General features: G+C 43.9%; 1 protein-coding gene across 1 annotated transcript in view; it reads right to left on the minus strand.

Moving 5' to 3' along the window:
- dnah9l (dynein, axonemal, heavy polypeptide 9 like) overlaps positions 1 to 27,188 on the minus strand; it is a 563,466-nt gene that overhangs the window by 277,209 nt on the left and 259,069 nt on the right. Inside the window, exons 43-49 of the mRNA XM_068036275.1 lie at positions 21,872 to 22,020; positions 21,614 to 21,764; positions 21,184 to 21,315; positions 10,419 to 10,592; positions 8,087 to 8,291; positions 4,663 to 4,828; positions 3,780 to 3,882 (exon numbers count right to left, since the gene is read on the minus strand). Coding sequence (XP_067892376.1) covers positions 3,780 to 3,882; positions 4,663 to 4,828; positions 8,087 to 8,291; positions 10,419 to 10,592; positions 21,184 to 21,315; positions 21,614 to 21,764; positions 21,872 to 22,020 — 1,080 coding nt within the window. The remainder of the gene's footprint in view (positions 1 to 3,779; positions 3,883 to 4,662; positions 4,829 to 8,086; positions 8,292 to 10,418; positions 10,593 to 21,183; positions 21,316 to 21,613; positions 21,765 to 21,871; positions 22,021 to 27,188) is intronic.

Consider the following 27,188-nt stretch of genomic DNA (forward strand, 5'->3'; position numbering starts at 1 on the left):
ACGACAACCCAGTGATCCACCACCCACATTGAAATAGCACCACACAACTGAGCACAAACCATCACCACTCCACTTGAAAGCACACACCAGCACAGTTGACAGACAATGAGACTTGTCGGCATTGATGGGGATGAGGAAGCACAGGGTGAAGTGCTCAGCACTAGCAAGGGAGCGGTACCATTAATGGAAGTTGATGAGAGACAATCAAGTACAGTGCTACTTCCTCCTGCTGAGTTTTAATGGGATACAGACATTTGCCTCCAAACAGGCAATTAAAGCTAAAAGATAATCACCTTTTTTATGCATAAAAATGGACTGGGTGGTTTGGAGTAGTAAGACTTCCAGATATGCATGTTCTATATCAGAAAGTCAGTTGGTGAAGGATAGAATTAGAAACAACCTTTACACACTTTATGAACCTCCTCACCCACCAACACAGTTTCAAGATTTTCCTATTTATAGGAACACAAGTCAATCCCCAGTTAATACCCATCAACTGCATACAATTAAACACAACTAATATGCAATTAACAATGCAGAGGATTCTCCTATGAGTGATATAAAGGAACAACTGTTCCATGCTATGCCTTTTGTTACATGAGTAGGACAAAATATGAACATTTTTCAAGCATACCCACAACTGAGAACCTACCACTTGATGCTGTGAAACTTTGCAATCCCAATTCTATGAGGTGACAGCTAATTGAATTCACTTGGGAGAACAATTATAGGTGCCTGTGATGAAGAGGTTTCAAAATCTCTTAAATGCTCATTAGCACTCATTTGCCATCATATGGTCATCAAATGTGTCAGCAGGCATCTCTAAAAGTATAAGCCCACAGGGACTGCAGCACCAGAAACCCCTTGCAAAGTTAGGGAAGCATCAAGCTTAGTCACAGAAAAGGGACATGTCTTATGTATACCTTGGAGCCATCTGCAGTGCTACTGTTTGCACTCTCAGTAATGTGCTCTTTCACAATCAGCACGGGAAGGTTCATGACACATGATGGGCAATCATAACAGTAAAACATACTAAAGTCATATAGCACTAGGATGACACAGTTTAATGAAGTCAAGTCATTTCTAGTAGATCTTTCATAATTTCATTGTGGAGAATGTGAAGTGACAACTGTCTAAAAGACAAACAAAAGATACGTAGTATGTATCAAATACGAGAAAGGATGGCAAGTAGTTATTGTGTGATTGTAAATTTGTCCAAAGCAGCAACAACACTTATATTTATATAGCACCTTTAATGTAATGTCTCAAGATGCTTTACAGGAGCATTATTAAACAAAATATGGCGCTGAGCCACAAAAGGAGATCTTAGGTCAGATTATCAAAAGCTTGGTCAAAGAGGTAGGTTTTAAGGAGTGTCTGAAAAGAGGAAAGCGAGGTGGAGAGGCAGAGATGTGTAGGGAGGGTATTCCTAAGCTTGGGGCCTAGGCAACTGAAGGCGCAGCCACCAGTGCTGGAGTGATTAAAATCAGGGAAGCACAAGAGGTCAGAATTAAAGGAGCATAGATACCTTGGAAGGTTGTGGGGCTGGAGGGACGAGATAGGGAACGGCGAGGCCATCGAGAGATTTGAAAACAGGGATGAGAATTTTAAAATCAAGACGTTGATGACTGGGAGCCACTGTAGGACAGTGAACACAGTGGAGATAGGGGGAGGGGATTTGGTGTAAGTTAAGACAAGGGCAGCAGAGTTTTGGATGACCTCAAGTTTACGGAATGTAGGAGATTAGCCAGGAGTGCATTGGAATAGAAAGAAAATAATAGTGCTCATGGGGGGGCCATGAGGGCTATGGGAAGGGCTGATTAAAATACTGCAGAGGCCCAGAAAAAAGCTGAGCCGCTTCAAAAGTGCCGCAGAGTAGCCATTGCTGCAGTTGTAAGACTTGCTCTTCTCAGTCTGACATCAGTTGGGAAGCTGGGGTTGGCAAGGGAAAACCTGGTGAACTCAAAAAGCCCAGCTGAGGGAGTTCAGATTAGAACAGGTTACTCTGACATTGGACAGAGCAACCAGGTTAACCTGCGGCAGATGCAACCTCCTGGAGAGCAGAAGGCCAGAGGAGCACAGCAGGAGGCTGTAAGGGAAGGAAGGCACTACCCATCAGATGCACAGCCCAAGAGTCAGATACCTGCAAATGACAGAGTGTCAGTGCTGTAAGAGCCTGCGCTGATCCAGGCAGATGGTCTCGGACTTGTGTACTCTGATCCACAATGACCTGGACTTCATGGCCCCCATGGCAGTCCCCTCCCTGCAGTCTCTGTCGCCCTAAACCTCTATGCAACTGGGTCATTCCAGGGATCAGCTGTGGACCTAGATGACATCTGTCAGTGAGCAGCTCATCAGGCCATCAGGCAGGTTACGGATGCCATTTTCAGGAGGACAGGGGACTACATCCACTTTGGCATAGATGGACCTGAACAGGCACAGAGGGCATTGGATTTAGCCTCCATCACTGGAAATTCCCAGAAGCAGGGGATCATCACTTGCGCCCACCAACCAGCGAGTGATCCATCAACAGGAACGGCTTCCACTGCCACAATGTCCAAATGGTCCGTGACCACAGGAAGAGCTTCCTCTATAATGTGCGCTCACTTTCCTGTCAGGTGCCATGATTCCTCCATCCTCCACCAGTCAGGACTGCCTCGGTACTTCACTCCATCCCCAAAAGTGCATGGATGAATCCAAGGGGACAAGGAAATCCCTCGAAGAGATGGAGCCCCAAGACAGAGGCACAGAGATGAAACAACTAATGCCACCTGCACAGCAGGCCAACCAGTGAGCAAGCCATCGGGTTTCTGAAGAAGTGATTCCGGTTCCTGGACCAGTTGGATGGCGCCCTCCAATACCCTCCGGCAAGGGTCTCAGGCATTATAGTGGTCTGCTGCGGTCTCCATAACATGGCTGCCCAGAGAGGTGTGGACATTGAGGACAGTGAGGCCCTGGAAGGAGACAGCTCTTCGGGGGAGGAGAGGAGGTAAGAGAGGAGGAGGAAGAGGAGGCAGAAGGGAATAACACTGAACAGAGAGATTCCCCTTCTGCACGATAAGGTGGCCTCCTCCTGCCACCGTCTGAGAAGAGGACCTACTTCCTCTCCCTCATAGCCTCCAGCATTAGATCCAGGTGGTCATCGATGAAGTGAGGATCTGCCCCGCCCCTGGTGCCCAGCCTCTAGCTCCCCTGTGCCATCTTGCTTCCCTCAGGACAACCAGCAGCCACTGTGATGGCTGCTGTGGAAGTCTACATGAGCCCCACAGTTGATCTGACCCACTGCCATTTTCAATCCCACTGGCTGTAAGAGAACAGGAAACCTGTTTCCATGCCAGTTAAGGGCTTACCCATTTGAAAATTGCAATCTGAGTCAGCTTCCCACAGGATGCTGGTTTCTGACCCAAAACCAGACCCCACCTCCATAATGAAAATCTCGTCCTACAAAATTACTTACAGGTATGTCAAGCCAGTTGGATCAGAGGGTTTAAATTTAACTTCATGCAAAGTACAACTAATACAGAGATTAGAAGAAAACTCTTTACTAAACAGATTGCCATTGTTTGGAATAGTCTGGCAGACAAGTTACTGAAGTAAAAAAGAAAGTTGTTCCAACACATCACCCATGGGAGATACCAAATGTCATCTGGATGTTAAGTTGGATTAATCAGAAGACTAGAGGGATGGGCTGCAAAGGGCAATGATGCCTTCTCTTGTCCTACCTTTTTCTTATATTCTGATGTGAGCAGAACTATTCTTTAAAACATAAATATTCCTACCTGAAGACGCATATTGATAGAAAAACTGCCAGCAGCAGGATTCATACAAGTGATATATTGGCAATTATGAATCTCTTTCAGAGCTAACTTTTGTCTGTCGTACCTAATGATGAAAAGAGATAAGAGTCAGTCAACTTTTTAACATGTTAAAGGAGATTTTCCTTACATTTTCCTCTTTACTATTTATTACGGTAGTACAGTATTCTGTTTTTCTATATTTTTGCAATTAACAAAATAGGTTCATCCAAGTTTCTGGTGAGATTTAACATGAATTCTTTAGCTACACTCTACAGAAATGTGCCAATTGGAACACAGCTGTAAAATTCCTCATTTATGTACCTGTGAAACAGCTAACAAGTTGTTCAATTGCTTTAAAGCCTTAAAAAGTCAGTAATCCAGCTGTACACTGAGGAGATTCAATGTTTTCAGTAACATCACAGCACAGCATATGACAAGATCACTTTACAAATTACAATGTCAGTTTTGATGGATAGTGTTTGGCAGAAGCAAATTCTGGACCTAAAAATGAGCTAATTTCTTGCCAGTTATTCGAATTCTGAAAGTATCAGCTCACTCTTGCAGTGGTGCACTTGATTAGCCCATGCAAGATAGCTCCATTCTCCAACACTCTTGTTTTAAGATAAACTATAGTATAAAGTGAAGCCTGAAGTGCTTTAAACAGAAGGTATGTTGTTGGTGGTATAAGCATATCGCTTTGCCCAAACAATCTGTGTGTACACATTATGCTCTATATGAAATATTTGGTTTAGCTACTTTCGGGTTCCATTTTTTTAAGTTCAAATGGGGCTGTTTCCTTCTTTACACTCATGGCATTACAGACATCATTAAAAGTAATGCACTTACTCTAACAGAAGAGACTTACCAATGGCTGTAATCTAGATGTTGTCTGATTAGAGTATGTGGTTGAACAGTACCATAGGCATCTACTTCAGGCATGTTAAGATCATCAATAAAATAAATCAGCCTTTTTGTGCCTGCAGGAGCATAATTTCTTCCAGCCTTTTTTTCTAAAGGTTTTTCAAGAACTCCTGTGTTAATAACAAATAGTTGCACAACAATGATTGCTATATGATTGTTGAACTTGGAGAACTTTTCAATATACATAATATAATTTGTATTACTACAAAAAAGAAAAGCAAATTAATTATAGGTACATTTAACAGCTATGAGATAAATAAACCATTTTCTGACAGCTGTAGAAATTAAATAATTATAAAATAACAATGGGGTTTTTAGATCAAATATCTAGGTGATGCATTGTTTCAATGCAATCTGCTATACATTCGAGATTTGAGTATGAAACACTGCCTCTGCAGGATTCTTCCAGATAGTGAGTAGTTGATGTCATTTCAGTTCTCAGTTTCAGCAATAATGAGAGGAATGGAGCTGAACCAAAGCAAAAGGAAGAGTAGGTGACCTTCATGCACAATCACAATATTCCTACATGCCAAAGTAGGAGCTGAATTGTTGGTTCCACAGAATCAGTCCAGACCATGCATGTCCCTTCATTCTAAAGTTATCATCTGAGATGTAACATTGTTTTCTGAAGGCATGTGTCGCGTGTCATGGAAAGGCCATCCTAGTCTGCGTAGCAAAATTGGCAGGGAAGGGAATGTAACAGTAGATATAAGGCATAGTTTCCATTGATATAATTCTGTGTAGTGCATTAATTAGATCACATTACCATTCAAGGTACGTGACTGCGACAAAAATATTTTTGAATTATAATTTTGAATTCCTCATTGATTGTAACAATACGGAGTGTGTTAAGATCAGTTATTGCTAGTTGCTTTCTGAAACCTGGAAGTAATTACTGCCTGTTTTAATATTAGCACCTCAAGCAAAGGCATGTGTCATGTCAGAGGTCATTGATATTCATGGTCAGAATGTGGCTATTGTACATGAATGGGGGCAGGTCATTTAAAGTATTCAGTAATGAAACTGGCCATCTCACTCAATTTTAGAACCTTCTAGAATTGACCTAGTGGGTTATGATTCTTGATTGATAGTTGTGTCTGACAGCTGTGTCTGGGGTGAAGATTTCGATAGACTTGCAAGCAGAAGTGGAATCAATGCTAATATGTATGATCCTACTTTACAAAAAAATAATTAACTTTCATCACAATATTTTTTATGTTGAAAGTTAATTACTTAGTTGCAAAACAATATCAAATGAGAATTTTTGATCAAGAAGAAAGATCACTGACAGTGATTCTTAAAGGTACAAAGCAGCCTAACACATCAGTTAACTCTCATAATTGGTTGGTTAACTGAAAATAGTCTTTCAGAGCAAGACTCGTGTTCTAAAGTAACATAGAACAGGAAACTGAACAGTATTCAGCATAAAACTATGGATTAATAAACTTCACTATCCTTCAGGATACATACTTGAAATCAATACATCTAGTTCCTCTGAGCTTTCTTTCAAAACTAGAATCTTAAAAATGGTTTAGCTGTTATATGACACAAAACAACCATGGAATCAAACTATCCCAACTCCTCTGCTGGCTGAAGACTGATGAGGAGATAGGTAGGCCAATATAACGCTATAATTGGAAATCTTGCCTGGCCACAGAGTTGTCCATCAAAAGGACTACAAAGAAGCTTTGTTTCAATCCTACTCACAAGCCTGACCCACATTTTCACCTCAAGAATTACTACCCCACAAAGTTTTAAAATTGAATGAGATGACCAGTTTCATTGATCTTTCCAAAATACTTTGAATAACCTGCCAGATGGACACCCTCTTATGTACAATGGCTACAATCATGCATCAAAAACTCCAAAACTACACATGCCTCTCTGCCTTGCTCTGGGATGTGAATATTAGCAAGACAGTAATGCCAATTCATTTCAGATTGCATAGGAAAGCTAGCAATAACTGTCTTAACCCTGTGTGCTCTGTTACTATTATTAAGGAATTCAAATCAAATCAATAATCTAATTGACAAAAATATATTTTTGTTACTATAACTAATTGATAGAATTTTAGAATTAGAACATTACAGCGCAGTACAGGCCCTTCGGCCCTCGATGTTGCGCCGACCTGTGAAACCATCTGACCTACACTATTCCATTTTCATCCATATGTCTATCCAATGACCACTTAAATGCCCTTAAAGTTGGCGAGTCTACTACTGTTGCAGGCAGGGCGTTCCACGCCCCTACTACTCTCTGAGTAAAGAAACTACCTCTAACATCTGTCCTATATCTATCACCCCTCAACTTAAAGCTATGTCCCCTCGTGTTTGCCATCACCATCCGAGGAAAAAGACTCTCACTATCCACCCTATCTAACCCTCTGATTATCTTATATGTCTCTATTAAGTCACCTCTCCTCCTCCTTCTCTCCAATGAAAACAACCTCAAGTCCCTCAGCCTTTCCTCGTAAGACCTTCCCTCCATACCAGGCAACATCCTAGTAAATCTCCTCTGCACCCTTTCCAAAGCTTCCACATCCTTCCTATAATGCGGTGACCAGAACTGCACGCAATACTCCAGGTGCGGTCTCACCAGAGTTTTGTACAGCTGCAGCATGACCTCGTGGCTCCGAAACTCGATCCCCCTACTAATAAAAGCTAACACACCATATGCCTTCTTAACAGCCCTATTAACCTGGGTAGCAACTTTCAGGGATTTATGTATCTGGACACCAAGATCTCTCTGTTCATCTACACTACCAAGAATCTTCCCATTAGCCCAGTACTCTGCATTCCTGTTACTCCTTCCAAAGTGAATCACCTCACACTTTTCCGCATTAAACTCCATTTGCCATCTCTCAGCCCAGCTCTGCAGCCTATCTATGTCCCTCTGTACCCTACAACATCCTTCGGCACTATCCACAACTCCACCGACCTTCGTGTCATCCGCAAATTTACTAACCCACCCTTCTACACCCTCTTCCAGGTCATTTATAAAAATGACAAACAGCAGTGGCCCCAAAACAGATCCTTGCGGTACACCACTAGTAACTAAACTCCAGGATGAACATTTGCCATCAACCACCACCCTCTGTCTTCTTTCAGCTAGCCAATTTCTGATCCAAAGCTCTAAATCACCTTCAACCCCATACTTCCGTATTTTCTGCAATAGCCTACCATGGGGAACCTTATCAAACGCCTTACTGAAATCCATATACACCACATCCACTGCTTTACCCTCATCCACCTGTTTGGTCACCTTCTCGAAAAGCTCAAAAGGTTTGTGAGGCACGACCTACCCGTCACAAAACCGTGCTGACTATCGCTAATTATCTTTAAAACAAATGGAAGACAGAAAGTACTTACGCTGGAGCATGGCGGATGTCGTATAGTAGTTGAAAGGAACCTTAGTTATTATATAATGTTCGGTTAACTTTGAAATTTCCTCTGATACAAGGATAGTCTTTCCTACCCCTGCATTTCCAACTAGCATCACTGGTTTTCCCTTTTCCACAAGTAAATCAATGAAATATTTCAGGCCAACAGTTTCTTGAGTATGAACTAGTACATCCTAGTTACAGAGAAGAAAAACATACAACTGAAATGGTGCAGTGATGTTACTATGAAGTGCTATCGATTAAAATAGTTCTTATAACAGGATATATTTCCCAGCTAGTAATATATAACTTGCATCTACAAAGCATTTTTCACATCCTTAGAATGTCCCAAAACAACACAACCATTTTTTGAAGTACTGCTTTATAAGCAAACAGAACAGCCAATTTGCATACAGCAAATGAGCTAACTGACCAGCAAATCTTTTGATTAGTGTTGTTTGAGGATACTGGGAAAATTCTCTGCTTTTCTATAAATAGTGGAATGGGATCATTTACATCCACCTGGAACAAGCAGAGACCATCTCAGTTTAACATCTCACACAAAAGTTGGCACCTCAGATTATGCATCCTTTCCTCAGTACTGCTATGAAGTGTCAGCCTAGGTTATGTTCTCTGGTCTTCAGTAGATCTTGAATCCGCAAACTTAGAGGCGATTGTTACCAGGCTGATTTATCAACTGAAAATCCCAAAATTGTTTCCATTGAGAACTTTGAAAAACAGATCAGTTTTTAAAAGGTATTATTCAGTACCCTACAGGTAGGGTAACAAGTAAATGATAAGAAGGTCTTTTATGCATTCTTTATGAATGCAAGAACCATAAAAAATTAATGTTACATTAGAGATTATGGTATATCCGAATCCTTCTTTATAAAGAAGGGTTATTGTAGTTGATTTTAGTAAAGTCAGACATGCTTTTACCATTTAAACGCATGTGAATAAGTTGTAATGCCTCTTTAAGAAAGCAAAGTAAAAGTATAGTGAATTGTAAATAATAGCTGTATCTCTTAATGTTTGATGGATAAAGCAGGGAGGGCAGGGCGGGGTGGAAAGGGAATACCGTATATTAAACACAAAAGGCAGAAAATCCAGAAAATTATTTCAATGGTGATTAAGCACTTTTTTTAAGGTAATTCTTTGCAAAGTACATTTTAAGCAGGACGGGTTTGAATAGTAAATTTGAAAATGAGTAGAATTTTTTATTTGTTTAATTTACAGAATAAAACAACATAAAAAAATTGTACCAAAAGAGTTGGGTTTAGAATTCTGCCAATAATGTCCGATTGGGCAAACCACCTTAATTTTCTGTGGAGTTTATCTTGTAATTTATACAGTTTGTAAGCTATTTCAAAACTGTTCCAATTAAAGTTGATTTATTTTTGTCCAATTGCAGTATAATCAATGGTTGTTGGGCAGTGTCCTAGCACCAACAAAGCAACCAGGCTCTTGCCAGTCCAACATTTTTTCTCTCCCTCTGCAATGATGATTATAAAGGCTAGTTGAAACAACACGAGTTTCTGTAATGTTAAAACAAAAACAATGAGTAATGCAATATGGGTGAACATTCTGAAGGCAGCATCTACGAAAGCTAATCTGTAATCGGAAGAACTGCTATTTTATATTAAATGTTTCAAAGTTTTTTTTAAATCGCTGTCTTTTATTTATTCTAATGAAGAGCATTAGCAATGAAGCCTTGCACAGAGGTAAGCATTGATCACATCATTAATCACACATCATGGACAGTCACAAATCAAGTTCTAACAGCAAGCAGTGAATCAGAGGCAATGAAGCATAAACTCCTTCACAATTTATGATCTCTCAAATTGCATCTTTTCAACCATTAAATTGCAAGATACCATAAATTTTTATCTTCTTCACTTCAGTCACATTATTGATTCTGCCTGGTGGAATATAGAAAAGCAGTAAATCTCCAGTGTTGAATTAAATTCGAGTCCTTTTTCAGAAAAGAAACTTAAGAGAAAGATCAAGGCTGTTAATTCACACTTAGGAACAAATGATGGAAACATTAAAATTTAAATGTACAACTGGGAGTTGAAAGGGCCATATCAATGCCAATTCCAGTCACCATCAACCTTGAATTTTTATGTAACTGTACTTTGTTCTGCTGAATTCCATGTCCTACCTCAAAGAAAAGCAACATGTAATAGCTGACATTTAGTTGGCCAAAAGCCAGTTATACACTACTTCGTTTCTGTTTGAAACAATCAAATAAGTAATTTTATTCTGTATGGATGTCTTTCCATTTTCAAGCCTACTATTACATTTGTTCTGATATAACCTACCTGTAGAGGGGCATCTGGTTCCATTTCAAAATTTGGGATCTTTTCTGTCCATGGAGTAAGCTTTTTAGTATCAGAGTCAACATAATAATCAAAGACAGTCCCTTGGGATGGGAATTTGATGGTTCTCATTTCTTTGGTCCACCATCTACTGAATTTGCCACGGTAATCAATTAGCTAGTTAAAGAAACAACCACAATTTAGCCGATTATATAATTGTAATACTGCTGATAGGTACAACTAGACTCAAAATAAACTAATATGTTTTTTCCTCCCCATAATATAAATCCAGATTGACACAGCTGTAATGGACCTAAAAGGCTCCTTCTATGCTTTAATTTTAAGACCCTATGAAAATATATATAACCATAACCAACATAAGAACTACTTTAAAAAGAACTTTAAAGAAATTGAAATTGGTAACAATAACCTACATACCAAATCAATCATAGGTGTCATAGAAATGCCGAACACCTGAGAGAGCTATTTTAAAGAACACTACCTTAAAATATTAGTCAGTGATATGAATATAAACTGGGTACTTAATGGTCATTGCTGTCTATTGATGATTGTACCCAACAACCATTGATTATATTGTTATTGAACAAAAATAAATTAACTTAAATTGGAGTAGTTTTGAAATAGCTTACAGACAAACTGTGTAAATTACAAGATAAACTCCATGGAAAAGTAAGATGTTTTGCCTAATCAGACACTATTGGCAGAAGTGTATCATTTTAAATCCAACTCTTGCAGTACAATTTTTTAAAATTTCTTTTTATTCTGTAAATTAAACATAGAATATTCCACTCATTTTCAAATTTATTTTTAAACCTATGCTGCTTAAAATGTACTTCGCAAAGAATACTCTTCAAAAAGTATCTGATCACCATTTTCTGGGTTTTCAGGGTTTTGTGTTTAATGGACAGCTTTCCCTCTGCTCTCCCGACATTATCCAGCAAATGTTCAGAGATATAGCTATTTATTTTCATCTCACGTTACAGCATACACTTTTATGCAATTGAGATATTAAGATGGTGAGCAAGTATATCAGTTGTACATAGAAAAGTTTCCTCCGTGAGCTATCCCTGGCCATTCCAAGATCATTGCAAAAAAAGCAATACACAGCAATGACTATTTAAATATCCAGGTTATATTCATATTCAATGAGATAGGGAGGGCAAGTATTGAGGTTCTATGGTCAGGCTTTCAGGAGCTAGGGTGAAAGTTAAAAAGTAGGATCTCGAAGGTAGTAATCCCTGGATTGCTTCAAGTGCCATGTGCTAGCACAAGTAGAAATATGAAGATAGGGAGGATCAATGTGGGTCTCAAGGCAGGGTACAGGAGGGAGGGCTTCAGACTCTTGGAGCATTGGGATCAGTTCTGGGGCAGGAGGCACCTACTCAAAAGGGATGTGTTGCACCTCAACAGGACTGGGACCAATGTATTTGTAGGGAGGTTCACTAGTGTGGTTGGAGTGGGTTTAAACTAAATTGGCAGGGGGATGGGAACCAGCATATAGAAGTAGTAAAGAGGAATAAGGTGCATAAAGTGAGAGTGTTGGATAGCACTAGAAAAGAAAGTAGTACCATATTAGATAGGAGCAGACTAAGAAGAACGACGAAGAATACAAAGACAGGTTTAGAATGCACATATGCAAACGCAACAAACAAAGTGTGGTGAATAAGGCTGGTGAGCTACAAGCACAAACAGCTGTGTGGGAATATGATGTAGTGGCAATAACAGAAAAAGGTTCTCAAGCGAGAACCAGGGCAAATACAATAAGTTGAGAGAGGAAATTACGAGGAAAATAAGACTGACAAAGAGAGAATATAAAAATAGAATGGCAGGTAACATAAATGGGAACACAAAAATCTTCTACCAGTATGTAAATAGTAAGTGAGTAGTAAGAGGTGGGGTGGGGCACATTAGGGCAAAAGAGGGTGATATATAAAAGGGTGCAGAGCAAGGCTAAAATATTTACTGAGTATTTAGCATCAGTTTTTTAAATTCATTCATGGGCGTCGCTGGCTAGGCCAGCATTTATTGCCCATTCCTAATTGCCCCTTGAGAAGGTGGTGGTGAGCTGCCTTCTTGAACTGTTGAGTCCTTGCGGTGTAGGTACACCCACAGTGCTGTTAGGAAGGGAGTTCCAGGATTTTGATCCAGTGACTGTGAAGGAACAGTGATACAGTTCAAAGTCAGGATGGTGTGTGGCTTGGAGGGGAACTTGTAGGTGGTGTTTCCATGCATTTGCTGCCCTTGTCCTTCTAGGTGGTAGAGGTGGCGAGTTTGGAAGTTGCTGTCGACAAAGACTTAGTGAGTTGCTGCAGTGCATCTTGTAGTTAGTACACACTGCTACCACAGTGCATCGATGGCGAAGGGAGTGTATATTGAAGTGGTAAATGGGGTGCCAATCAAGCAGGCTGCTTCATCCTGGATGGTGTCAAGCTTTTTAAATGTTGTTGGAGCTGCACCCATCAAGGCAAGTGGAAAGTATTCCATCACAGTCCTGACTTGTGCCTTGTAGATGGTGGACGGGCTTTGGGAGGTGAGTTACTCACTGTAGAATTCCCAGCCTCTGATGTGCTCTTGTAGCCACAGTATTTATGTGGATGGACCAGTTCAGGTTCTGGTCAATGGTAACACCTCGGATGTTGATAGTGGGGGATTCAGTGATGGTAATGCCATTGAACATCAAGGAGAGAGATTAGACTCTTGTTTGAGATGGTCATTACCTGGCACTTGTGTGGCGCAAAAATTACTTGCCACTTATTAACCCAAGCCTGGATGTTGTCCAGGTCTTGCTGCATCTGGGCACAGGCTGCTTCAGTATCTGAGGAGTTATGAATGGTACTGAACATTGTGCAATCATCAGTGAACATCCGTACTTCTGACCTTATGATCGAGGGCAGGTCATTGATGAAGCAGCTGAAGATGGTTGGGCCTAGGACACTACCCTGAGGAACTCCTGCAGTGATGTCCTGGAGCTGAGATGATTGACCTCCAACAACCACAACCATCTTCCTTTGTGCGAGGTATGACTCCAACCAGTGTTTCCCCCTGATTCCCATTGACTCCAGTTTTGCCAGGGCTCCTTGATACCACACTCGGACAACTGCTGCCTTGATGTCAAGGGCAGTCACTCTCACCTCATCTCTTGAGCTCAGCTCTTTTGTCCATGTTTGAACCAAGGCTGTAATGAGGTCAGGAGCTGAGTGGCCCTGGCGGAATCCAAACTGAGTGTCAGTGAACAGGTTATGGCTGAGCAAGTGCCACTTGATAGCATCACTTTTCTGGTGATTGAGAGTAGACTTATAGGGCAGTACTTGGCCGGGTTGGATTTGCCCTGCTTTCTGTGGACAGGACATACTTGGACAATTTTCCACATTTCCGGATAGATGCAAGTATTGTAGCTGTACTGGAACAACTTGGCTCGGGGCACGGCTAGTTCTGGAGCACGTCTTCAGAACTATTGCTGGAATGTTGTGAAGGCCCATAGCCTTTGCTGTATCCAGTGCCATCAGCCGTTTCTTGATATCACGTGGAGTGAATCGGATTGGCTGAAGACTGGCATCTGTGATGTTGGCAACCTCAGGAGGAGGCCGAGATAGATCATCCACTCAGCACTTCTGGCTGAAGATGGATACAAATGCTTCAGCCTTGTCTTTTGCACTGATGTGCAGGGCTACCCCATCATTGAGAATGGGGATATTTGTGGAGCCACCTCCTCCAGTTAGTTGTTTAATTGTCCACCACCATTCATGACTGGATGTGGCAGGACAACAGAGCTTAGATCTGATCTGCTGGTTGTGGGATCTCTTAGCCCTGTCTATCGCATGCTGCTTCCACTATATAGCATGGAAGTAGTCCTGTGCTGTCACTTCAACAGGCTGACACCTCATTTTTGGTATGCCTGGTGCTGATCCTGGCATTTATTAGGTATGCGTGGTGCTGTTTTTGGCATGCCCTCCTGCATTCTTCATTGAACCAGGGTTGGTCCCCTAGCTTGATGGTAATGGTAGAGTGGGGGTATGCCGGGCCGTGAGATTATAGATTGTGGTTGAGTACAATCCTGCTGCTGCTGATGGCGCCTCATGGATGCCCAATTTTGAGTTGCTAGATCTGTTCTAAATCTATCCCATTTAGCACGGTGGTAGCGCCACACAACACAATGGTGGGTATTCTCAATGTGAAGAAGGGACTTTGTCTCCAGAAGGACTGTGCGGTGGTCACTCCTACCAATACTGTCATGGACAGGTGCATCTGCGACAGGCAGATTGGTGAGGACACGGTCAAGTAGATTTTACCCTCTTGTTGGTTCCCTCACCACCTGCCGCAGACCAGGTCTGGCAGCTATGTCCTTTAAAACTTGGCCAGTAGTGGTGCTACCGAGCCACTCTTGGTGATGATCATTGAAGTCCCCCACCCAGAGTACATTCTGTGTCCTTGCTACCCTTAGTGCATCTTTCAATTGAAGACTTGAAGCACTGATTCATCAGCCAAGGGGGGCAGTGTGGGGTGGGGGGGGGGGGTGCTGTGGGGGTTAGGGAGTAATCAGCAGGAGGTTTCCTTGCCCATGTTTGACCTGATACCATGAGATTTCATGGGGTCCGCGGTCAATGTTGAGGGCTCCCAGGGCAACTCCCTCCTGACTGTATACCACTGTGCCGCCACTTCTGGGATGGTGATGGTGGTGTTAGGGACATTGTAAGGTATGATTCCATAAGTATGACTATGACGATGTCAGGCTATTGCCTGACTGGACTGTGGGACAGCTCTCCCAATTTTGGCACAAGTCCCCAGATGGTAGTAAGGAGGACTTTGCAGGGTCAACAAGTCTGGATACGCCGTTGTCGTTTCTAGTGCCTCGGTCAATGCTGGTGGTCCATACAGTTTCATTCCTTTTATAAGATATTGTAGCGGTTTGAAACAACTGAGTGCTTACTAAGCCATTTCAGAGGATATTTAAGAGTCAAGCACATTGCTGTGGGTCTGGAGTCACATGTAGGTCAGACCAAGTAAGGATGGCAGATTTCCTCCCCTAAAGGACATGAGTGAACCAGATGGGTTTTTATAATCATCACCATTAGACCAGCTTCTTAATTCCATATTTTCATTAATTGAATTCAAATTTCACCATCTGCCGTGGTTGGATTCAAACCCATGTCCCAAGAGCATTAGCCTAGGCCTCTGATTACTAGGAGAGTGACATTACCATTGTGCCACTGCATCCCCTAAAGGAAGAGGGTGCTGCCAAAATATCGGTAGAAGTGGAGATGGTAGAGATAATGGATTTGGTGAAAATTGATAAGCAGGATGTACTGGAAAGACTGGCTACGCTTAGAGTGAATAAGTTGGCATGTCTGGATGGCATGTATCCCAGGTTGCTAAAGGAATTGGGAGTGGAGATAGTGAAAGGGCTTGCCATAATCTTCCTTAGATATGGGGGAGGTGCCAGAGGATTGGGGAGTGGCAAATGTGACCCCCATATTCAAGAAAGGGTGTAAGGATATTCCTAGCATCTACAGGTCAGTCAGTTTTAGCATCAGTGGTGGGTAAGGTTTTAGAAAATAATAATCAGGGAAAGAAATCCACAGGCACTTGGTGAGTTTTGAGTTAATTAAGGAGAACCAGCATGGATTTGTAAAAGGCAAATCATGCTTGACTAATCTAATTGAACTTGTTGATGAAATAACAGAGAAGATTGATGAAGGGAGTGTGGTGGATCCTGTCTATATGGATTTCAAGAAAGCCTTTTACAAAGTACCACAGACAAGGCTGATTAACAAAATTGAGGCTCATGGAATAGGAGGGCCAGTCTCAGCTTGGATAAAAAATTGGCTTGACAGAAAACAGTGAGTTGTGGTAAATGAAATAAAAACAGAAAGTGCTGGAAAAACTCAGCAGGTCTGTGGAGAGAGAAGCAGAGTTAACATTTCAGGTCTGTGACCCTTCTTCAGAACTGCAGATATAAGAAATGTAAAAGATTTTAAGCAAGTAAAGCGGGGGTGGGGCAAGAGATAACAAAAGACAAGGTATTGATAGGACAAGGTCATAGAATAGCTGACCAGAAGGTGATGAAGCAAAGGCATCAATATGTTAAAGGTGTGCTGAAAGACAAAGCATTAGTACAGATTGGGTGTTAATGGACTGAAAACTGAACAGCCACAAGCATAAACATGAAAAAAGTGGGTAGGCACAATAGAAACAAACTGAACAAACTAAAATAAAATAGACACAAAAAATAAAGGAAAAAAGAAAAAAAAACTAAAGATAAAAGTAAAATGTCATGCTCTGAAATGATTGAACTAAATGTTCAGTCCGGCAGGCTGTAGCGTGCCTAAGCGGTAAATGAGATGCTGTTCCTCAAGCTTGCATTGATGTTCACTGGAACACTGCAGTAATCCCAGGACAGAGATGTGAGCATGAAAGCAGGGGGGTGTGTTGAAATGGCCAGCAACCAGAAGCTCGAGGTCATGCTTTCAGACTGAGCGGAGGTGTTCCGCAAAGCGGTCACCCAGTTTCTGTTTGGTCTCCCCAGTGTAGAGGAGACCACATTGTGAGCAGCGAATAGAGTATACTACATTGAAAGAAGTACAAGTGAATTGCTGCTTCACCTGAAAGGAGTGTTTGGGGCCTTGGATAGTGAGGAGAGATGAGGTAAATGGGCAGATATTACACCTCCTGCGCTTGCAGGGGAAGGTGCCGTGGGAAGGGGACGAGGTGCTGGGGGTAATGGAGGAGTGGACCAGGGTGTTGCAGAGGGAACGATCCCTTCAGAATGCTGACAGGGGAGGGGAGGGGAAGATGCGTTTGGTAGTGGCGTCACGCTGGAGGTGGCGGAAATGGCAGAGGATGATCCTTTGGATATGGAGGCTGATGGGGTGGAAAGTGAGGACAAGGGGTACCCTGTCGCGATTCTGGGAGGGAGGGGAAGGGGTGAGGGTAGAGGTGCGGGAAATGGGCCGGACAAGGTTGAGGACCCTGTCAACCACAATGGGGTGGAATCCTCGGCTGAGGAAAAAGGAAGACATATCAGAAGCACTGTCATGGAAGGTAGCATCATCAGAGCAGATGCGTCGGAGACTGAGAAACTGGGAGAATGGAATGGAGTCCTTACAGGAGGCAGGGTGTGAAGAAGTGTAGTCGAGGTAGTTGTGGGAGTCAGTGGGCTTCTAATGACAGCCTATCCCCAGAGATGGAGACAGAGAAGTCGAGGAAGGGAAGGGAAGTGTCGGAGATGCACCATGTAAAGGTGAGAGAACGGTAGAAAATAGAAACAAAGTTGATAAAGTTTTCCAGTTCCAGGCGTGAGCAGGAAACGGCACCGATACAGTCATCAATATACTGGAGAAAGAGTTGGGGGAGGGGGCTTGAGTAGGACTGGAAAAGTAATGTTCGATATATCCCACAAAAAGACAGGCATAACTAGGACCCATGCGGGTACCCATAGCAACACCTTTTACTTGAAGGAAGTGAGTGGAGTTGAAGGAGAAGTTGTTCAATGTGAGAACAAGATCAGCCAGGCGTAGGAGGGTGGCGGTGGATGGGGACTGGTTTGTATTTTGCTTTTATTATACAGTTGTGGTAAATGGTTGTTTTTCAGACTGGAGCATGGTAGACAGTGATGTTCGCCAAGGGTCAGTGCTCGGATCACTGCTTTTTTGATATATATATATATATATATAAATGATTTGGACATTGGAATAGAGTAAAACTTCAAAATTTGCTGATGATACCAAACTTGGAGGTGTGGCAGAGAGTGAGGGTGATATAAATCGACTGCAAAAGTACATAGATAGGCTAGCAGAATGGGCAGACAAGTGGCAGATGATATTTAGTCGAGAAGTGAGATGATGCATTTTGACAGACGGGATAGGAATAGGCAAAATAGACTTAATGGCGCAGTTCTAAAGAGTGTGCAGGGACAGAAGGACCTGAAGATTCATGTGCATAGATCCTTGAAGGTGGCAGGGCATTTGAGAAAGTAGTTAGCAAAGCAGAAAGTGCTGGAAAAACTCAGCAGGTCTGGCAGCATCTGTGGAGAGAGAAGCAGAGTTAATGTTTCAGACCTGAAGGGTCACTGACCTGAAACGTTAACTCTGCTTCTCCCTCCACAGATACTGCCAGACCTGCTGGGTTTTTCCAGCACTTTCTGCTTTTATTTCAGATTTCCAGCATCTGCAGTATTTTGCTTTTGGTTAGCAAAGCATATGGGATCTTGGGCTTCATAAATCCAGATATGAATTACAAAAGCACAGAAGTTATGTTCAGCCTTTATAAAGTTCTGGTTAGGCCACAACTAAAGTTTTGGGTCCAGTTCTGGTCACCACACTTTCGGAAGTTTGTGAGGGTCATTGAAAGGATACAGATATTTACCAAAATGGTTCCATGGATGAGGGATTTTAGATACAAGGTTAAGTTGGTGAAGCTGTGGTTGTTCTCCATGGAGCAAAGGAGATTGAGGGTAGATTTGATAGAAATGTACAAGATTATTAAATGATTAGATAAAGTAGACAAGGAAAAGCTTTTCCCAATAGCTGATGGTACAAGGGCTGGGGACACAGATTTAAGATTTTGGGCAAGAGACGCAGGGAGTATGTGAGGAAGAATATTTTTACGCAGCAAGTGGTAATGTCCTGATACTCGCTGCCTACAGATTTCAGAAGGAAATTGGATGGACACTTGAAGGAAATAAACTTGCAGAGCAACAGGGATAGAACAGAGGAATGGAACTGACAGGATTGCTCTACAGGGAGCCAGCACAGACTCGATGGGCTGAATGGTCTCATTCTGTGCCAAAATGACTCTATGGGCCGGATTTTATCCCGGTGATGGAGGTCCCAGCAGCAGGATGGAAGGTAAGAGGTGGTCTTGCCTCGGCCCTCAGTCGGACCCCCACTGGAATTCCACAGTGGGCAGCTAACTAACTGCCTTCTTTTTAAGAGACAAACTCCCACCTCTAGAGCTGATGGCCACTTGGTGGGATTGGTGGGCTAGCAACTCTGCAGTACCAACAGCACCACTGGGAGCAGTGGCCACTGCTGGTATTGCAGGAGGCCTGCAATGGCAAAGATGTCAGAGACCCCAGGGCACAGGTAAGTTGGGTTGGGATCGCTGGGACCAGTCAGACAGGCCCAGCAAGAGGGTGGGTTGGGCGATTGGTGAGGGTTGGGGTGCGGGGTGGGGTGGTGGCGGGAGGTCTTGTTGAGTGCACACACATCGTTGCCAGGGCATGCCTGTTAATTGTGTCATTATATGCAGGTGAAGGGAGTTAATTGGAGTTTTAGTTGAGCACTTAAAAGCAGACACTCACTGGGACTAGGAGAGGAATTTGTGTGACAAGCTACAGCTTTGTAATCCTTTTACCCTGCACAATAAATGTGAAACTGAGTAAATATAGGCTCCAGCATTATCCTTCCATAACAAGCTTTCTGGAGTTTAACAATGCTCTCCATGGGCCATGGGTTGCCCGTAGTGGAAGGACCACTACTTGAGCCCACCAGGAAGCTGCCAGGTCTCATTTGTCAGCATCTTTACATGTCAGCCAGCCCCTCTGACATTGGTAATATTGGAGCGGAGGCAGGAAGTTGCCCTTACGTGGCCTTTAATTGGCCACTTAAGTGGTTCAATTGGCCTTGGGTGGAAGAGCTGTCCTCCAGCTTCCCTGCCAGGCACAAAATGGAATGGGGACAGGATGACATCAGGCATGCCACTCGATGCCACCCCACGTCATTTTGTGCGCCCCTGGCCTCCATTCCCTTCTCCGAAGATGGAATAAAATCCTGCTCTATGACTATCGGGGTGAAATTTTGGGTGTCTGCAGGAGCGGGATAGAAAGCAGGGGTGAGGGTGGAATGCGCGTTGCCTTCCTGCCATCATTGCAATTTGCCAGTGGCAGAAAAGGTGGAGGATGGCCAGAGGCCAATTGTGCCACATACATGACCAGTTAAGTGCCTCTTCCTGCTACCACTGGCGTTTTGCCAGAAGCAGGATAGGTGGAGGATGACTCAGAGACCAAGTGTGCCACTTACATGACCAATTAAGGGCCTCTTCCTGCCACCACTGGCATTTTATCAGTGGCAGCTGGGCCCTCCGCTGTGTGGCGAGGTCACCTGTTGAACCCTGGCGGCCTCCCTGCGGGCTTGTGGGACTGCCCTCCTAATCAGGCACCCTGTGATCCATGGAGGGGCCCCCTGGCAACAATGGTCATCCAGTGGCAACACCCTCCCTGCCCTCACCAATCAGCACTCCCTCCCCCCTCCTAAATAGGGCATGCCTAACTGGCCCCGGCAACCCCTGACCCACTTACCTTGCTGCGAGGCTGGCATCCAGCACTGTGTCTCTCAGCTGGGTGCAGTTCCAGCAGTGGCTAAAGCTCCTGGTGGCACTGCTGGGCCTGGAGAGCTGCCAACCATCCTTAAAGGGACCGGTGCCTCGGAGGCAGCTGTTTAGCCGCTAGAATGATATAGAATCTGGCCAGGGATCCCCCAAACAGCCAAGGTGGGATTGCCCCAGCTTTCCGACCCGTCGTTAGGGTACGGTCGCCCCACCAACGTCCAGCCCTATGACTCTATGACTCATATCACTGACTAATATTTTTAAGGTAGTGTTCTTTTAAATAGCTTTCCATCAGGTGTTTAGCATTACTATTATGCTTATGATTGGTTACAATTTTACATTTAAGCAACTGTTTTATTTAACTGTTCCAATTTTTAAAAAAATTTTTAAATTAAAAGCAAAGAAATGTCACATTAATACTTACTTGGTCTTGGAATAATGCTCCACCAAAAGCCCAGACACAAGCAAATATAAAGTACATCTCATAGATTTCACGAGACGAGTCCGGGGGAGTATTTTCTGGGGTTAATAAGCAGTCTAGTAGAGAACATAAAGTCTACAGGAAGAAGGTAATTTGGTGAAACAATGTAAAGTTTAGAGTTCAGCACAACATAATAATATAAATCTAGGCTGGCACAGGTGTAATGGGACCTAAAGGGTTCCTATAATTTAATTTTTAAGACCCTATGAAAATATATATAACCTTAACCAACATAAGAACTACTTTTCAAAAGAATTTTTAAAAATTGAAAATGGTAGCAATAACCTACATGCCAAAAGATTATCGCTCTGAAAAGAAACTTTCAAAAGACCCATTCATATATTGTGCTCGAGTTGAAAATGCTACTTTGTACCTGCACAATACTGTTTTCAGGAATTCGAGTAATAGTTTTAAGATTACAACGCACTTGTTCCAGACAGAACGGAACATACTTGTCAAACAGTATAGTAAGATTAGCTCGCTCTGACTGGGCTTTGCGAGTGTCAATCCAGCTGGTGACATACCTACAAAGAAATGGAATTTGATGGCATATATGATTACAAGTACAATTTTAGAAAAATGAAACAGCAAGGAGAATTCAGTGTAAAGTATAAATACATCAGCTACTTACGGACTCCATCCTAAATCCTGTGGGTTGACATATATTATACCAGCCCTGGATACTGTAGCAGGAGTTGCAGCATGTAGATGACTGATTTCAAATAATAAACGCATGGAAGGTGTTAAAGATATACGTTCATTGCTAGCTAAAGTCAGTACCTAGAGACAGAAAAAAATTAGTAAAGTGAAGAATTATTTATCTGTTGTTACCAATTATAAACATCCAATAACTAAACTTGAATTAACGCTATGACACGTACCAATATCTAACGAGTAGAAGAAAATTGCATAATGAAAATAGCAAGCAAGTTGACAAGCAGCATAAACTACTGAATAAATGTGTGAATTTTGTTTGAGAAACATCTTGACTTTCAGCTGACTTAAAATATACACATGTAGTATTTATAACATATGTAATCCATAAAAATTAAGTATAGAATGAAATTCTTAGTCAATGTTGTTTGTACAGTGTTGTAAAAGGTAGGCAGAGACCTACTCCTGTTTTGGTTAGTCTGGGACTTAATTTCAAACTCTTGATTATAACTTGAATTATTGGGTTGGATTTGCTTAATGTGTTATTTTCTCCCTCCAATGCATCTATCCTTCCCCGTACCTTCATGCCCCAGCCTACTTCCTTCCTTGTACCAATGTACTTTTATTGCTGCCACCTCCCTAGTGCTCTGCAATTCCAGTCCCCAGTTTCCAAAACCATCTCCCTTAAAGTCCATAGATGCCAGTATCACGACAGTTCTCCAAAACCTTCAGTGAATTCTCCCAGTCACCACAGTCCCTTTAAGCACTTTCCCCTTCAACCCATCTCATCACACCATCATCACCCCACCCCCCTCCTCCATCCTTCTGTGAACTTCCAGGCATCAATTCTCCCAAAACAGAGTAATGGTTATAGTAGTGGACTACCAATACAGAATGTGAGTTCAATAAAACTGGTCATATGTTGGCTGGGTACCAGAAAAACTACCAGGAATGATCCAAACAGACAATAAGTATCCAAGTAATTCACTAATGTCTTCAAGGAATGAACCCGGCTAGTCCTATCCTTACACACTTCCAGTCCCACACAAAATAGTGACTCATGAAGAAATGAATAAAAAATGGTTCCAGCCCCTCTTCTCCCACAACAGTTATTGCAGTGAATGATGCCAAAGCCAATGTCCTCCCAACTCTATGCTACAATCTCACCAAGGGTTTCAAGATCCCACTACTGCCATACCCCATCCCTCACGATTATTCCCAGGTCTAACCCTCCCACAATTCTCCAAATCCAAGTCTTTGCTTTATCCCAGCTGCAGTTCATATTCCTACCCCAGTCCTGCTATGTTGCCAAACCTGACTGACTGCCTCTCCTGTCTCACTTCCAACCCAGTAAAATACAAAAGGTTCTATTAAGTATAGTACAAATTTTGTTTGTTAGTGATCTGGGGCAGGAGTTTTCCTTCTGGGGTCGGGAAACCGATGTTGGGGCCATTTCCAGGTGGGGGGTGTTGGGGGGAAGTAGTCTCAGCCCACAATTTTTGTGGACGCCTTTTAGTAATTGGTTGGAGGGTGGGTTGGGCGGCCAATTAGCAGCCACGGGGGCGGGATTGAAGAAGCGTGGGACCATTTAAACACACTATGGCAGCCATTAGTGTGGCTCAGTTTGACTGAAAGAATGGATGCACCAGCGCTTCAATAAGAGAGACAGAGGGCTGGCATCCAGGGCAGGGCTGCCCTCGATTCTCTGATGCTGATCTACAGGCTCTTCTGGAGGCAGTTAGGGAGAGGAGGGAGATCCTCTTTCCAGTGGGTGGAAGGAGGCCATCCTTCCAAACCAAGCTGGCATGCTGGCTGAGACCAACAGCAGAAGAAGTATGGGCTGTATGAAATGGATGCAGTGCTGGAAGAGGTTCAATGACCTTATTGGCTCTGGCATGGTGAGTGCAACACCAGACCCTGATGACAAGCCTCTGGATATTCAACCTCCAGCTGAAGAGCCTGAGGGTGCATGCTGCTTCTGCACATGGGAGATATGTGTGGCCAGCGTACTCACTGACCACTTAGCAAGGCTCAGAGCCATAGCACTGTTGAGGACCTGGTAGCACTAATATATGCAGGTTCCTATGTCAGAAAGGCCTGTTGAGACTCATCTCTCACTCTCTCTTTTGACCTTACAGGAGGAAATGGCCCACAATGCCAGAGATAGGGCTCAGACAGGAGCAGGAGTGACCTGTCTCCACATTGTGATTGCCATGGAGGAGGCAGCCATGGAGATCACAAGGGTGGCCCCAGCAGCAAGTCGGGGAAGGAGAGATGAGCATTCCTGGTGGAGAGGGTGAAAAGGTATTGCAATCTGTAGATGAAGAGAGTGGAATGCACTCTTCCCCGTCCAACAGCATGCTAAAGACTCAAATGCATTGGGAAACCTCAGCACTGCAGTGATTTCTGCTGTCAAAGGCTAGTTGTCATGATCTCTTCTTGTGTCTCTCACAGGTTCTGACATGGATGGGGAAACGCCAGAGTCCCGCAATGGCACTGGGACACTTGGAAGAAACAGAGGGCAGAATTTTATGTGAAAAAATAGAAGAGCCACCGTGACTCCAAGCACGGTGGCTCATTTAAATAACCAGGGCGGGCCGCTGCCCCCCTCCCCCCTCCGATCATGTGGAGAGGGTGGGGTGTCCGTCCCTTGCAATGGTGTCAGCTGCCTGTGCGGTAGGCGCTGATGCCATTTTTTAAGGGCTGTAAGCCCGATTGGCATATTTAAATATTTGAAGAAAGGTTTAATGAAATTAACTAAATACATTTCTTTTGCCCCTCTCCCACCCCCCAATAACAATTAATTATTTGCCCTTCCCCCCAAAACACGCCTTTACTGTCTGACCTTCCCCCCCCCCCCACCCACCAAACTGCACAATCTTTAAACTACAACCCTTCCCACCATCCCCTACACCCATGATGTTAATTTGACCCTGTTCCCCCGCCGCCCCCACCCCTCCACTGACTCCCACACTGAGAAACTTACCTCCTCCTCCCCCCCCCATCAGTGTTGCGCCTTGTTTCCCCGGAGGGGGATTTGAAGGCACAGGAATGCTGGCTCCTGGGCCGAAGATCACAGCGGGACATCAAGATTAATGGTAAGTAGATGCAAATCTATAAAGTTACTTTATTTGCATATGGTGATTGTGCTCTTGTTGCCAAGTGGCAGGGGAGCCGCCACGGTGCCCTGCGGCCATCAGTCATACTGTGACGGGCACTGCTGGCAACGAGGTCCGTGGCGGGCCTCATTCGGGGCTATCTTCAGGATCCCCCTGCCATGGATCCTGACATTGAGGGCTCCTTAAAATCCAGCCGAGAGACACGCCATCCAGCACCGTCACATCCTACAAGTGCACCCTCCACCAGCAAAGATACACTCACATTGGTGGGTTCTCAAGCGCAATTTGATAGGGTGGCACTGGGTGAAGAGGACGTCATGAGGAAGTAGCAGAAGCAAAGGAAGCTGTTTGCAGTCCCCTTCAGAGGATGGAGGACAGACACAGCCATGCTCAACTGGGGGCAGATGCACAGCCTCAGGATGCACAGGAAAGGAGGCTCTACTTAGATCAGCAGCAACAGATGTGTATCCACATGTCAGAGTTCCCTGAGGCAATGCAAGATCATGGGTTGAGAATGGAAGAGTCCATTTGTTGTATGATTGCCTTTAAGAGTGATGTCCCTTTAAGATCGTAGTGTGCTAATGAGCTAAGTACCTGGACACAGTCATGTGACTATAAGCCGGAGTCACTCGGCAACTGTAACACCCAGAGTAAGGTTCTGTCAATATTTTGCTCTGTACTGTACACAATAAGTTAGCTGTAATAAACCTGTTTGAGATTGTCAACCAACTGGACTCCACGCATCTCAATTGTGTTGCATCAGATGACAAAAATAACTCATTACACCATGCAGTTCATGTGCGCCACCATGGCTCATGGCTTTGAACGCATAAGCTCCTCCATTGAGACAGTGGTCAACCTCATAGAGAGCCACATGTGGCAGCACTCTGAGCACACTGACATTCACAGTATGCATGACACACTCTGCAGCATGGACTATTCAGTGGCATTGATGGTACAGCCATTCGGAGCGCCACCCAAGGGCTGTGGTAGTCACCGAAAAGGATGAGAGTGCCACGCAACATGGGCTGCCATCATCATCATCGACCTCCTTGAACCCTCTGACTGAGGGACTATCTGTGCAGCAGAGCCCAGTGATGGAGGCTGCCCCTGCACTGACACCACTGGCACCTATACAATGAGAACGACCACCACGTGCATCTCAGCCACCAGCAGAGGCAAGTGCGCAGGCAGCCTCCACCTCATGAGGCCACAAGGGGAGCACCGCGTAGAAGTGGAGGCCACCGCGTTGGCCCGAGCACTGAGTGGGTCACTGGGGTTTGCGTCACCTGTAAATGTACCCTTTTTCGCTTTTTGAATACAATGTAAATATTGAGACATGACACCAGACATGTGAGCTTCCATTCTTTAATGGCGAGACTGGAAAAGAGGGAAGAGGTGTGAAGGGAAGCAAGGGTCGTGGAAGGAGGGCTGTGAAACCTCAGGATAGATATGCATCATCTATTGGTGGCAAGAGTGGATCTATTCAAGGTTTCATCTTCAATGGAAGTGCTCTCACATGCAGCTGAGAGTTAGTTCCAGACTATGCTGTCCTTCTGGGTTAGAGGGACTCAGCTGAAACGTGCCTGGATCAGATGATCTCTGACATTGACGGCATCCTGACGAGACCCTTGAGTCCTGCACCAGGACCGGTCACTTCCCTGTGCAGCCGTGGCAACTCTGTGTCCTGCATCTTCCTCCTCCTCTTCCACGTCCTACTCCTCTGATGAGCTGTGACATTCCAGTGCCTCACCTTCTCCAAGGTCCACACCTCTCACGAGGGCCACCATGATGCGCGAGATCCTTGCAGGAGTGTATTGCAAGGTGCAACCCGACCAGTCCAGGCACGGGAACCACAACTTCAGAAGCCCGACGGCCTGGTGAGCAGATGGCTTTGGTTGTAGCACCTCTGTGGATTCGTCTCAGTATCACATAAAGGGGTGAGGAGCCATCTCTTCAAGGGATAACCCTTGTCCAGTAGAATCCATCCACAGAGTATGGAGGACGCAATGAAGAGCTGCAACAGCCTGGACTGGTGGAGAATGAAGGAGTCATGGCAGCTGCCGGGAAAGCAAGCACACACATGGAGGAAGCTCTTGTTGTGGTCACAGGCCATCTGAATATTGAGGGAGTGGAAACCCTTCCTGTTGATGAATCTCACTGGCCAGTCACTGG

The sequence above is a fragment of the Heterodontus francisci genome, chromosome 7 (assembly GCF_036365525.1).
Source record: "Heterodontus francisci isolate sHetFra1 chromosome 7, sHetFra1.hap1, whole genome shotgun sequence".
In the NCBI taxonomy this organism is placed as follows: Eukaryota; Metazoa; Chordata; class Chondrichthyes; order Heterodontiformes; family Heterodontidae; genus Heterodontus; species Heterodontus francisci.